The sequence below is a fragment of the Annulohypoxylon maeteangense genome (assembly GCF_022496945.1).
Source record: "Annulohypoxylon maeteangense strain CBS 123835 unplaced genomic scaffold GGS22scaffold_6, whole genome shotgun sequence".
Lineage (NCBI taxonomy): Eukaryota > Fungi > Ascomycota > Sordariomycetes > Xylariales > Hypoxylaceae > Annulohypoxylon > Annulohypoxylon maeteangense.
The window spans coordinates 1342640-1354453 of NW_025953253.1; the positions used below are offsets into that span (position 1 = coordinate 1342640).

The 11814-nt window shown below is 49.4% G+C and overlaps 8 protein-coding genes across 8 annotated transcripts; 4 read left to right on the plus strand and 4 right to left on the minus strand.

Annotated features, from left to right (window-relative positions):
* Positions 1–71: 71 nt before the first annotated feature.
* On the minus strand, positions 72–1667 carry GGS22DRAFT_126785 (uncharacterized protein). Its single transcript, XM_047958359.1, has 7 exons — positions 1422–1667; positions 1277–1347; positions 1187–1223; positions 964–1122; positions 681–892; positions 532–623; positions 72–466 (listed from the first exon to the last, which is right to left on the minus strand). The coding sequence occupies exons 1-7, from the start codon at positions 1566–1568 to the stop codon at positions 198–200; spliced, it is 987 nt and encodes a 328-aa protein (XP_047820106.1). The 5' UTR covers positions 1569–1667; the 3' UTR covers positions 72–197.
* Positions 1668–2265: 598 nt separating this feature from the next.
* On the minus strand, positions 2266–4392 carry GGS22DRAFT_126812 (cytochrome P450). Its single transcript, XM_047958360.1, has 3 exons — positions 3743–4392; positions 3159–3687; positions 2266–3094 (listed from the first exon to the last, which is right to left on the minus strand). The coding sequence occupies exons 1-3, from the start codon at positions 4298–4300 to the stop codon at positions 2664–2666; spliced, it is 1518 nt and encodes a 505-aa protein (XP_047820107.1). The 5' UTR covers positions 4301–4392; the 3' UTR covers positions 2266–2663.
* A 221-nt stretch (positions 4393–4613) lies between these two features.
* On the minus strand, positions 4614–6650 carry GGS22DRAFT_160435 (O-methyltransferase). The gene is made up of 4 exons (XM_047960930.1): positions 6387–6650; positions 5887–6329; positions 5477–5812; positions 4614–5414 (listed from the first exon to the last, which is right to left on the minus strand). Exons 2-4 carry the CDS (start codon positions 6157–6159, stop codon positions 4719–4721), a joined length of 1305 nt encoding a protein of 434 aa, XP_047820108.1. The 5' UTR covers positions 6160–6329; positions 6387–6650; the 3' UTR covers positions 4614–4718.
* GGS22DRAFT_199562 (uncharacterized protein) lies at positions 6257–7207 on the minus strand. The gene is made up of 3 exons (XM_047966304.1): positions 6953–7207; positions 6711–6883; positions 6257–6649 (listed from the first exon to the last, which is right to left on the minus strand). Exons 1-3 carry the CDS (start codon positions 7170–7172, stop codon positions 6302–6304), a joined length of 741 nt encoding a protein of 246 aa, XP_047820109.1. The 5' UTR covers positions 7173–7207; the 3' UTR covers positions 6257–6301.
* A 1-nt stretch (position 7208) lies between these two features.
* On the plus strand, positions 7209–8565 carry GGS22DRAFT_126826 (uncharacterized protein). The gene is made up of 4 exons (XM_047958361.1): positions 7209–7698; positions 7752–7987; positions 8037–8121; positions 8181–8565. Exons 1-4 carry the CDS (start codon positions 7389–7391, stop codon positions 8405–8407), a joined length of 858 nt encoding a protein of 285 aa, XP_047820110.1. The 5' UTR covers positions 7209–7388; the 3' UTR covers positions 8408–8565.
* A 1-nt stretch (position 8566) lies between these two features.
* On the plus strand, positions 8567–9713 carry GGS22DRAFT_126832 (uncharacterized protein). Its single transcript, XM_047958362.1, has 3 exons — positions 8567–8882; positions 8961–9196; positions 9260–9713. Exons 1-3 carry the CDS (start codon positions 8678–8680, stop codon positions 9683–9685), a joined length of 867 nt encoding a protein of 288 aa, XP_047820111.1. The 5' UTR covers positions 8567–8677; the 3' UTR covers positions 9686–9713.
* Positions 9714–10154: 441 nt separating this feature from the next.
* Positions 10155–11058, plus strand: GGS22DRAFT_160450 (uncharacterized protein). The gene is made up of 2 exons (XM_047960931.1): positions 10155–10696; positions 10754–11058. Exons 1-2 carry the CDS (start codon positions 10627–10629, stop codon positions 10864–10866), a joined length of 183 nt encoding a protein of 60 aa, XP_047820112.1. The 5' UTR covers positions 10155–10626; the 3' UTR covers positions 10867–11058.
* GGS22DRAFT_126886 (uncharacterized protein) lies at positions 10627–11466 on the plus strand. Its single transcript, XM_047958363.1, has 3 exons — positions 10627–10696; positions 10754–10928; positions 11000–11466. Exon 3 carries the CDS (start codon positions 11007–11009, stop codon positions 11262–11264), a length of 258 nt encoding a protein of 85 aa, XP_047820113.1. The 5' UTR covers positions 10627–10696; positions 10754–10928; positions 11000–11006; the 3' UTR covers positions 11265–11466.
* Positions 11467–11814: the final 348 nt, after the last annotated feature.

Sequence of the window (11814 nt, forward strand, 5' to 3'; positions counted from 1 at the left end):
ACCGCATGACTTCAACCCCACCATGACGGCTAGAACGAACACTTCACTCAGAACCATAGTTCTCATGGCCTCAACGTTCTAAGTAATGCCCGTATCACAGTTCACTCATGAAGAGAGTCTGATTATATCATTTATCTTCGTCCACCTATCCAAGATGTCTTCAACAAGATTGACCAGGATGGGAACACGCCATCGTCTTAATTTAATCTAATTTCACTACTGTTCTCAACGTTTGTCGAATTGCCCTGGTTTTCCGAAAGCGGGTACCATGTATCCTTCTGGTCGCCTTTACTAGACTGATTGACACTTTTACGTTTCACCGAGCTGAGCAGCGAGTTGAAGATGCTAGTAAAGAACTCGGTGAAGGAAAAGGAGCGTATGAGCGGACCGTAGGTGGGCAGGCAACCAGCGATGATGGAGCAGCAGCTTTCTAATTCGGCCCAGATTACGTTGTTGACGGAAACGTCTGGTATCAGTCAGTGGATATGGCCTCATGGAGTTGAAGGCTTGGGGGCGGCGACTGGTGCTTACATGAGAACTCTTCGTCGGACACGGGCCGCCCAGATCCAGCCTGGCTTAGCTTATATCCGAAATAAAGTCGAACAGTAGTTGCGACGACGCAGCTAGGATTCACGTTAGTTTCTATTCCTCTGGTAGTTATAATTCGCGAAGGATCTTACAAAAAGCCCATCCAGAAGACACCTAGTAGTAGGAGCTTCCGTCTCCTATTCATGTGCAGGCTATTGATGATCGGTATCGGAAGAGACAAGATGGCGATGTCGAGGGCGAGATCGATGGCCGCAAATGAGGTGAGGAATGCGCCATAGTTGATAGTATAAGTTTCGCCTAGCGTCCACCAGTTGTAGATAGGCCAAGCGGAAAATATCTGGGTCTGTAGGATGGGAAGGATTAAGCGTATGATACGATAGCATTATGAGAAAAAGGCGTATGAGATTGACTTACAAATGTGGCGGCTATCATGAACAGGATTACAATAGAAATGATGACGTTCGCGTAGAGAACGAAGCTTGCAACTGCGAATATGCGCTTGTAAAACTGCAATACGGCGAGCTTAACAAATCCGTAGGACAAATGTGCAAGAATAACGCCAAAATACAAGTGCTACTTCATATAGTCAGAATGAGCTTCTCTCCATATATAGGTAGCTAGGGACCTATCAATTGACCTTTTGGTAGTTGGTATACTCGTCTGGGGTAATAGTACTATCATCCGATTAGCGAAAGCTGAAGCCTGATTTTCAAGAGCCAACACAAACCTCAAATCCTGTCCGATACTTGCGTGAAATGAGCCATACAGAACAAGGCAGCAGTATGAAATGGCAAGCGCCTACCGAACGACAAAAGTAGTTAGTATTGTATCTTGTATGTTAATAGAAATAACTAGTAGGAATCAATGCTTACCAGCGCAACGAGTGTCAGCCAGTCATCCGGCCCCAGCTTCGATTGCTGCAACAGGTGCGCCCTCAGCCTGAACCCCACGGCAATAATAGCTAAGGTCGGGAACACGCAGCTGCACACGGCTGCCGCAACGGAGTACGACGAGTACATGGCTACCTAGGGGCGTGGGCGCAAGTCTGTTTGTGCGGAAACAGAGCCACTCAAAGCGACCGATAGCGGTGGCGACAACGACGAAGATAAAGAAGACGAAGAAGACCAGAAGTAAGAAAAGCACATAATCTACAGAAGTCTCACAATGCGATCGGGGGGAAACACAGTTGCCTAGTACCCACCCGTACATGATTAGGTATGTTAGGGGCATCATACTTGGCGATACCACGCTGCATGTACGAACCGCCATGCGTCTCATCGAGGTACTGTAAGTACTACACAAGGCGAAGGAATGGGGATACGCGTATCAAGAGCGAACCGTTCTGTAGTATTTCTCACGTATGAGTACATGAAATGGTAACGAAGCACGACATTTATTAATAGAGGAACCAACCTGCCAACGTGGATTAGGTGATTTGATTGGACCAAATTCCCGGAAGTCCGCTTTACTGGGCGTTGAAGATGTTGGTTGGAAGTTGGAACTGATGTGCATGAACATTGAAGGATGCGAAGGATTTGATCTGGCCGACTGGGCTGACCCCGGTACTACCTACCTAAGACTTAGGTACTAGATACCTACCTAGTGAGGTTGCCATGCATACAACGGGATGGGCCGCACCTGGTTGGTTAAAAAGTGAGACTCCGCTATTAGGGAGAGTGGGGGAATGGGGTTAGACTTTCCACTCTATTCGTCTAGGAATCGGGGAATCGTTTGTAAAACTGTTGCTCTGAGGAAGTTATCACCGGTAGAGTGGGCCACAGTAATGGGGATGCATTAGGTGTATGTGCCATCAAGGGACATTCTGAGATCGCTGTGTATCTTGCCTAGGTATCTTCTAGGCTTACAATCAAGTCTGGTGTTATAAGGCTGTAAGGGTGCCTCTAGTATGAGAATAGAAAATAACTTGGAATGGTTTAATCGAGAAGATCATCGTCGGGAATCGGATGCGGAATCGAACATGGGTGGAAAAGTCAGAGTGGAGATACTTGCAAGGTGCTTAATTTGTGGAGAATCCCGTTGACAGTATCCGAGACAGCCTTTTCAAATGAACCTTAAAATAAACCTCTGTATTGATACTCCCCATAGGTACTAATTTATCTTGTCGCTGGGGTAAGTGATACAAGGCACCCATGAGCGCTCTTTGCTGTTAGAGCCACCTGTGCCTGATAGGGTTTCTCGTCTTCGCTCTTGATTGCGCTAAATTCTTGCAATATCCGTGATATTATATACGAAGCCTCCATAGTCGCCTTCTGCTGTCCTAAGCACTGTCGAGGTCCAGCTCCAAATGGTACGAATGTGAATGGGGGAGGGCTGTACTCATTTTCCCAGCGGGAGGGGCAAAACTCATCGGCATTGGGACCCCAAACTTTCGGATCGCGGTGGAGAGTAGCGAAGCAGGTATCGAATAGAGTGCCTGCTGGCGCGAACACTGGATCAGTGCCATCCAAACCCCCTCCTGTAGGTAAAATTGTATCTTTTAGAGCAACGCGATTCATCTGCGGAAATACAGGGTATAGACGAAGAGCTAGTCATCGCGTTAGCTATAACTTTCAACATAGAGCCAGATAGCCAAATATTAGCAGGCATACTTTCGGTGATAACATGTTGTAGGGACTTGATGCGCGGTAACTGGTCGAAATCCAGTGGCTCGTCACCTAAGGCCAGAACTTCATCTCGTACTTGGGTGGCTATGATAGGGTTGCTGGCTAAGTTCCGGATAACGTGACTAATCAAAGAAGCGGTTGTTTCGGTTGCTGCCATCATGGCTTGCACTATTTGGTTCCGCAGAACAGTCCTATCAGCCGTCGCTTGTGCCATTGTGAAAAGCAGGGTGCGTCGCTTTTCTTTGTCTTGGCCGTATTCGGCCGAGTTGATTTTGTTATTGTACTCAATAGCTCTATCGACATAAATATCGGCGAATTTGCGAACCTTGTCGCATGCCTTGAGCCAGGAGCCCTTTGGCATCAAGAAGCTTAGAGGCCCCAAGGCGATGCGCATTCCGCAGCCATTGAAGCCAGCCTGAAATGCATCCAAAAAGCCTGTTGCATGCGGTGGAGGCGTGCCGGAAAGAATTCCGATAGGCTCTCCGAACAGAAAGAGCGTATTTAAGTCAAGATACTAGTGTGCATACGTTAGTGCGTCATATGCGTGGGCAGGGATTCGCAAGACAAACAAGTCTTAAGAGATATGGCTGTAAATCAAACTTAGAACCATCCTTTGGGATCTGTCCTAGGAGGATCTGGAGGTGCTCTTCAAGGGGAGCAAAATCCGAAATATTAGACCTGTGGAAGCCGGGCTTGAGTAGGTCGTGGGAGAGCTTCCAGTCAGAGCCGTCGGTGGTGATGAATCCCGTGCCGCAGAATGGGCTCATACTGTGTAGTCTCAGAGGCTGAACGCCCCAATCTGCAGCATTCTTAGAGAAGACCGCCCGTAGGTTTTCTGGGTGGATAGAGGATATGCCAAGCGAACCGAAGTTCAGACTTTCAAACGTATGGCCATATGTATCGTATCGCCGTTGGTGCTCAACCAAGAATTGGTTATTGGAGATAGCATCTCCAGTTCTCAGGAAGATATCCAAACCAAATACGGGGTCTTTGTGCTTATAACGGGCTGGGGGCTGGCATCCATGCTGTTGGACCGCGAGTCGCAGTGTGTAGGTTAGATATAGGCGATAAGCAGCAAAAGCGGCAATAGAAGAAGCCAGCAACGCTAGAAGCGACACGGCAGTCATGATAATGATTTTGGTGTAGTTGGGGAGAAGGAAAGTATGCTTGGGGAGGAAGGGATGAGAATTTGAAATAGTTAGTCGAAAGTTAAAAGTTTCGTTTCCAACATGTTGAACTCAATCAATCAATTGCTGTATCGTGTTGCCCTTTTGTGCAACATGAAGTACATAGTAGACCACGTCGGAATAGGCCGGGGTGCAGGTGCACCCGTGCGCACCATCTGATGCGCCTGCTTATAACAGGCGAACAGCGCTGTAACCGCTATGTCATAACGTCACATGCGCTGAAGCTACAGCTACAGAGCAAACGATGTGAGCTCCATAACTTAATCGTTTTATTTACACATCTTTTTCAATTAAAACACATTTCAATTTCATTTAATTTTATAGAACTTATCAATTTACTAAGCTAGGTACTTACCAATTAGGTATTTGGCGGTTGCCAAGTGGCTGAAATGAAAGCCAGTTCAGCGCCTGGCACGGTCTTGACGCCTTCAAACCTGAACTGGGAATCCGCTTCATCAAACAACCTCTGCCAGTCGCGCTGTTCCCTCTCACGGGCGTTGAACAATTCCATCATGGCCAGGTCAAAGCCCCGTACGAGTCCCTCCTTATACCGTAGCGTCGTTCCGGACTCGGGCACGACGAAATCCGACACGATGACCCTGGCGCCCGACTTCAACGCCGGTGTCAGCGTCTTCAGGAGCTTCACGCAGTACCGGTCCGGCCAATCGTGGAAGATCCACCGGAAGTGGTAGACGTCTGCGTCACTGACCGGTTGGTCTTGGAAGAAGTCATGTGCGATGAAGGAAACGCGGTCTGCCAGCGCCACTGGGATCGATTGTCGTGCTTGATCCTCTAGAACAGCTTGATCTTGGATGACGATGCTAACTTGCGGCAGCCGTGTCGCGAGTGCTACCGCTGTCGAACCCGCCGAACCGCCGATGTCGACAACCTTCGAAACGGATTCCCAGTCAAAGGCATCGCAGATGTGGTGCGGCGCAAGGTCCGCGTTGGAGTTGAAGTAGACCATCGCGTTGGCGAAGCGCGCCGCTCGCTCGGGCTGGTCCACCAGCATGTCGAACACGTGCGTCTCCAGCCCGTGCGCAAGTGCAAACCCCTAAAGTTTCCGTATGAGCCGCGATCTCCCTAAATAGAATTCAATTGCATCTGCTAACTTACCGAGTGTTGCGGCTCCTGCGACCTGGGCCACTTTGCTAGGGCTGGAACAGCCTGTGTTGCGGCGGGCCACATCTCTTCGCAGACCATCCCGATCCACTCCATCATCATAGGCGATTCGGCAAGCATTTTGGACGTGGCTGAGTGTGCGATCCCGTCACCGCCGTCGACTTCTCGGAAAATGTGCTTTGTGATGGCGTATCGTGCGATACGGCGAACCACATCCTCGTTCACTTGGATCTTTGCGGCTAGCTCTGCGTAGCTGATGCTGCCCTCCGTGGGCACCACGCTCGGGAGTTTGAAGCTGTAAATGGCATGTAAATTGACCAGGTTGACATGCTTAAGCGTCGTCAGTCATCGTTTTTAGGTATTAACCGCCACGGCTGCCCACTAGCAAAAAAGGGGTTGCTCACTGCCAGGATCTGGTTGTGTACATGCAATCTTGGACCTTGGACGAGAGTCTGTAGCTCCGTTGTGAGATCCATCAATGTGCTTTGCAGTGTCGTTCCTTCCAGTGGGAGAGCATCGTTCCTTGGTGCGTCCGCATCGTGCGATGGCAGTGGGCAGCCATTTTTGCGTAGTACTGTTATGAACTCCTGCGTCTTGGATGCGATATCTTGAGCTAGCTGTTCAAGTTCAGATATGCCTACGGTGCCAGGCACGGCAGTTACTTGGGATGTTGCCATTCTGGCCTTGCACGAGACAAGAGTGTAGTGGTCTGTAATACGCTGCAATATGATACCCTTATTGGTTCTGTACTGCTACATACTAGCTTCCTATTGAATTATGCTACTTGCTGAGAGGAACGGGTTTGGACAAGACCTCATATTAACCTGTGTGGTCATGTTTCTGGGGGGTGAGTGGAGCATCTATCCCCTCGTATGGTCGGATCCATTCTAACAGACCCGGCCAGTCGACGCAGCGATGCATCGTGCCAAATCCGGTTACTCCCCCTAACTCCTCGTTCTTCAGCTCTATTACCAGATCAGCATTACACATCAGACTTTGTCGTAACAAGTCGATGCAATGTCGGATGTGACCCAGCGAATGCTCTTGCAGTGCGCGCTTCCCCTGCTTTGCCCAGTCGCTCCTATTCCCGACTTGATGACTGCTGATCATTTCTGAGTATGACAAGACTTGGTCGTGGAGCACGTAGAATCCATGCCGCAGTTCGTCCTATGTAACGTCAGCTGTGTTCCAAGGTTATGGTGTTGGCGCCAAGTGAACCCGAGCTTACCAGGCAGTGCAACTGATGGAAGACAGAAAAGGCGGATCGTTTCTGTGCCAATTCGGGATGTACAAAAAACCCGCCATGTTGTGGGAATAACGACCGCCATGCAGCATTGGTTGCATCCGATGGGGTCTCTCCAAAAGTACGGTTGTACTCGAATAACTGATCTTTCATCTCGACTAGGGAGTTTTACGTCAACATTCTGGGCTCGGTGTGCAAGGCATGGTAGGTGTTTTGACCAGACTCACGTCCAAATGTCTTGGTTCTTTCAGTGTTTGGCACACTCGTCGAAAGCCTGCCTGCAAAAAAGCTGGAAAGTATAAGCAGACCGACTAGAGCCGTCTTGAGGGATAAGTCCCGGAACGAGCGTCTAGTTGAAGTATGCGTGGATGAGCCTTTGCTGTCATCATCGCCGTGCAAGAGGCCGTAACCGTTTCCTTTGGGAGAAATCCACGCAAGCAAGTTCATTTTCGGGAACGAAGGCTATGAATACGTCAATGTGTTTGTGCCTCGTGATGGACGGTCGTTAATACATATATACCCACCATTGTTGATGTTAGCTGGAGATGGTTGGAATCTACCTAAGCTGCCCTACATACATGTACATATATCATGGGTACCTTGTATGTACATATGTAGGTACATATAAATGGGTATGTAAGATATCCTGGCGGTTACTGGTTAATGATGGGATCCATGGATAGGGGTGATGGGGGATCCCGCGCCGAACAAAGGCCAACTGAAGACTCGATGGTTTCCCCAACCATCGCATCACCACCTAACATAAATCTTCTGATGGATGGCAACGACAAGGAAGAGAACGAGCACTTTCTGCAGCATCACGACGATGATGATCCGAGCTCACGCAAGTATCGGCCACGGCGGACTCTACTCTTACACATAATTTTCTTCATTCTTTATGTTTGCTTTACCGCAATCGTCCTATTTGCGTACTACCCATTGCACAATAGTGGTATACGTATGAACACACTGAGTGAGCATTCTTGCCCTCTACATCCTTCAATATCTCCTAATCGAGCTTTCTAGCTTTGAACGGTGAGCCTCTTGCACTTCGCTGGCAGCGTTTCGTCCTCTCTGAAGAGAGCCCATACGCAGGCCCGCCCCGCGAAGACATCGATCAAGCATGGGCACAATTACTCGATCACGTCAACATCCGCGCATCTGACAGCGAGCTTGCGTCCTCGAACCAAACTTCGGTTCAGTTGCCCAGAGGGCAGGGCTCTTTAGTCTGGATGGACGTGAGTCACCAGTTGCACTGCGTAGTAGGTACGTCGCTCCCCTAACTCGGGCATCGTCACCAACTTCCTCCAGAAATATCTCCGCCAGTGGATCTACCGTGATCACTATCATCCAGAAGTCAGCCCTGAGGAAACGCCACACTGGCTCTTGCATATTGGTAAGTACAGCAGAGTTGCCACTGTTCGTTCCCCAGGTTGGACTAATTTTACTATTTAGATCATTGCTTAGATCTGCTCCGACAGGCGTTGATGTGTCGTGCAGACACGTCACCGATGACCTTCCGCTGGGCGGCGGACAGACGAGAGCCCATGCTTAAACTGGAGTCGCCCGAACATGTCTGTGTGGACTGGGAGGACCTGATGGGAAAGGTGGGATCGCGTAGGGTTAGCGACGCCGATATGGCGGTATTGACGAATCCAAATCTAGAGCCAGACGGCATGTAGATATTAAGCGACGTGTAGCAAAATCGCAAAATACACACATATAGACAGCAATGAAGAGAGGAATTTATGTACGTACCTAGTCTGAATGTCTAAATCTTGCTAGTGACGGCTGTGGTGATCGATAGGTAGGTAGGTAACTATGGGGTGGTATGTAAGCTGACCCCTGTCGGCCGCATGTACGCCCTATACGTTTCCACCTAAGAATTATCCAAACTTCAGATCCCTTTTTCTTTCCCCCCTTCCCAGTCTGGCCTTGCACACAGTCTTACCATGAAGAACCAAAGTGAAGCGTGTTTACCCGAAGAGATTGAACCGCTGAACAATGACGCAGAGTCATTTTCACGACCCAAACATGGATCATCTCGAAGATTGAAGCTTGTCATTGCTCTGCTCGTCGTCTCGATATTATTGAACATTGGCCTTATAGTTAATAGTCTTCGAAGAAAAGATACGCGGCTAGACTTTTCACCATACGGTAGACCCCCCCTCTCTCCAATCTGGTTGGTATTCTTCTGCCATGTCAAGATACTGACTTTTACCTACCTATCCATAGCTCACCTACCTCGAGATGTCCCAACCAAGTACAACTCACATTCTCCCTTCGGAACGGGGAGCACCACCGAAGAGCAACGAGCACTCGCATGGGAAAGCATGGACTCGAGCGCGGGAGAGATAAGCCTAGACAAAGAATGGGCAGAAGCACACGATCTACCCTCGTCGGCGCCTTTCTTCTGGGACGAAGGTCGGCAGATCTATCTGCTGAACGCGCATCACAGCCTCCACTGTATGGTAAGCACCTATGATCTCCCTCCCACGCCACGAAGCGTTTACTAAACCCAACCTCTCTCCCAGCGCAAAGTCCGCCGCGCGATCGTTCTCTACCACTACAAGCGCCCGCAGCTAGATTCGTACATACACCTAGTGCACTGCATGGACCACCTAATGCAGAACATCATCTGCGAAGCGGACGACACGCCGTTCTACACATCGACGACGTCGAACATCACCACGGGGCTCGGACAGACGCGTATGTGTCGCAGCTGGGACCGGTTGACGGAATGGGCCAACGAGAACACGGCGTGTTTCGCGTACATCAACGAGACGCAGGGCGTCGACGCTGTTATCGAGCGCTTCAGATACTGTCCGCGCGGGAGCTCGCTACTGGATCCTATGAGGAAGTACTTTGGGTATACACAGGATTGGTTCCTGGAGAGGCCAGGGGATATCGATTCCTTGCCGCGGTACTGGGAGGGATTGGATGAGGAAGAGAGACGTTAGGAGAAGGGGAGAAGGTGGGGTGGGACATTGCATGCCAAAATCAATAGTGAGTTCATTAATTAGGATGCGGGGTTACATACAGTAGGTGTAGGTACATTAGGTAGTAATAGAAGCCTAGACTACGCCGCAGGCGGGCAGCTCCAGTGTTGGCTGCATGAACCTCAGCCTTTTTCGGCCTTATTCAGCCCTCCAGAGATTTAATGTTTGGGAAGGTGGGGGGGAGAGCTCCCGACCCCTGCATCCCGCTCTGCCGCTGACGTGGGGGCTAAATTCGAGATTCGTCATATCTGTAGCAATATAAACCTTCAAAGAGCCGATTGGCCGTGGTTGGAGTGGTACTAGATAAGCGCTGTCGTACACTGGACTTTCCACGTTACACAAGACCCCCCACCAAGTACTAGGTAGATCTCCATCCTTCAATCGAACGTTATAGACGTTAGGTTACGGCGCACCTGCCGGCAGCCGTTGGCAATTCTAAGGGTCCTTTTCTATCGATCCTTTCCGCTTTATGAAGATTACATGCATATCCCCGACCTTAGATGACCGGCGATGGGACGGGTTGGGCATACGAGGCTGTGCATTTGTCATGGGTTATTGGCCAGCTTCCAACATAACGTCGTGCTGCGATGTTGCGATGCCAACTCTCTTCCACCATCTTGCTGTGCCGCCGGGTGATGTAAAAAGGTAGGTGTCTCTTGGCGGGGTTGTGTCGGAAGGCGTGTGATGATGATGGGATATCTTAGGGGACTTAGGGGATGTAAAAGGTTTTAAAGAGTAAAGAGACGAATCTGTGGATTGTTCTCGTTTCTCTGCTTGAGTCCGATAACTACCTACCTACCAGTCTACATACGCACATCCTATTACTCGTCCACCCCAAGAACACTCGCCCATTTCATTCAAATATTATACAATCTATCAGTACTCTTATACCTCTATCAACAATGCGGTTCATCATCTCTCTCGTCATCCTCGCCACTTGCGCCATGTGCGCTCCCGCGCCTATTAACAGCGGTATGTTAATTCTCATATCTTTTACACGTAAATTTCTAACTAACATTCCTTGTTCAGGCCGCGCAACAACAGTCTCCACCGTTGACGAAGACGCAAAAGTCATTTACCCTGACTACCGCCGCGCAGAAACCGTAGACGAGGATGCGAAAGTGATCTATCCTGATTATTGAAGGGAATTTTTCAGGAAGCGTGAGCGCTATGAAATGGAATAGTCAGGATGCGTGTTTGGATTGTTAGTTATATCTTATTGTTAAATCCACAATTCGAAGTTTGCTTGACTCCGGCTTAAGGCTTAGTAAGCAGTTGATCGATGTGGTGTTACATAGCAACACAAATCTTACTTTTATTTGGCAACTCTCACCCTGGTTCAACTCTCCAGATGTATAGGTACATACATATGTACTGTATACGACGCTATTCTTCGGGCTGTGTAACCGCCGTCAGCTGCTGGGCAGTGAAATTTAATTCGTTACCATGGGCGCACAGCGTTGGTCCCCAGCACCCCCTGCGCCTCTTACGTAGTTCAAATAATAGATACGCAAGAGCTCTCCGGCACTCCGTTGCCTAGCAGGATTGTGAGACGCCTTCCAGTGTTGGTTAAATCTATCTTCGATCCCAGAGGCGTCATCACTCGAAACAGACTCATTTCGGTCGATTGTTCCACCTTCCTTTCAAACCGGTCTTCGGGCGGTGCCCGAGCGCAGAGACCAAAACGAAGCGACCAGCGGCCGAAGCCGTCGCTGACATGTCGGTTCACATAACGACCGCCGAGTTCGATGGGATCTGTGGTGTAAGATCAGCTCATTCGTATTATTATCTGCTTCGCTATCATTATTAGAAGAGAGTTCAATGGTCTTCCTGCTACAGAGGCGCGTGCTGCTGCTGCTTTCGGGGGACTGTATTTCATTCGTGGAATGACTTCGCTTTCTGCTGCGCAACCCGGTCCTATCACAGACGCCGGAACTTCGCTGTCACGTCACTAATGCCAACCCATTCGTGCCTTGTGTCGCTCTTCGATGTGGGTTTTGAGGGGATCGCTGTGGCGTCGCGTCGCAAATGTTGTTATCTGTCATTGGGGACGAAAATATGAAGTCTGAATCTTGAATCGAAGTTAATGA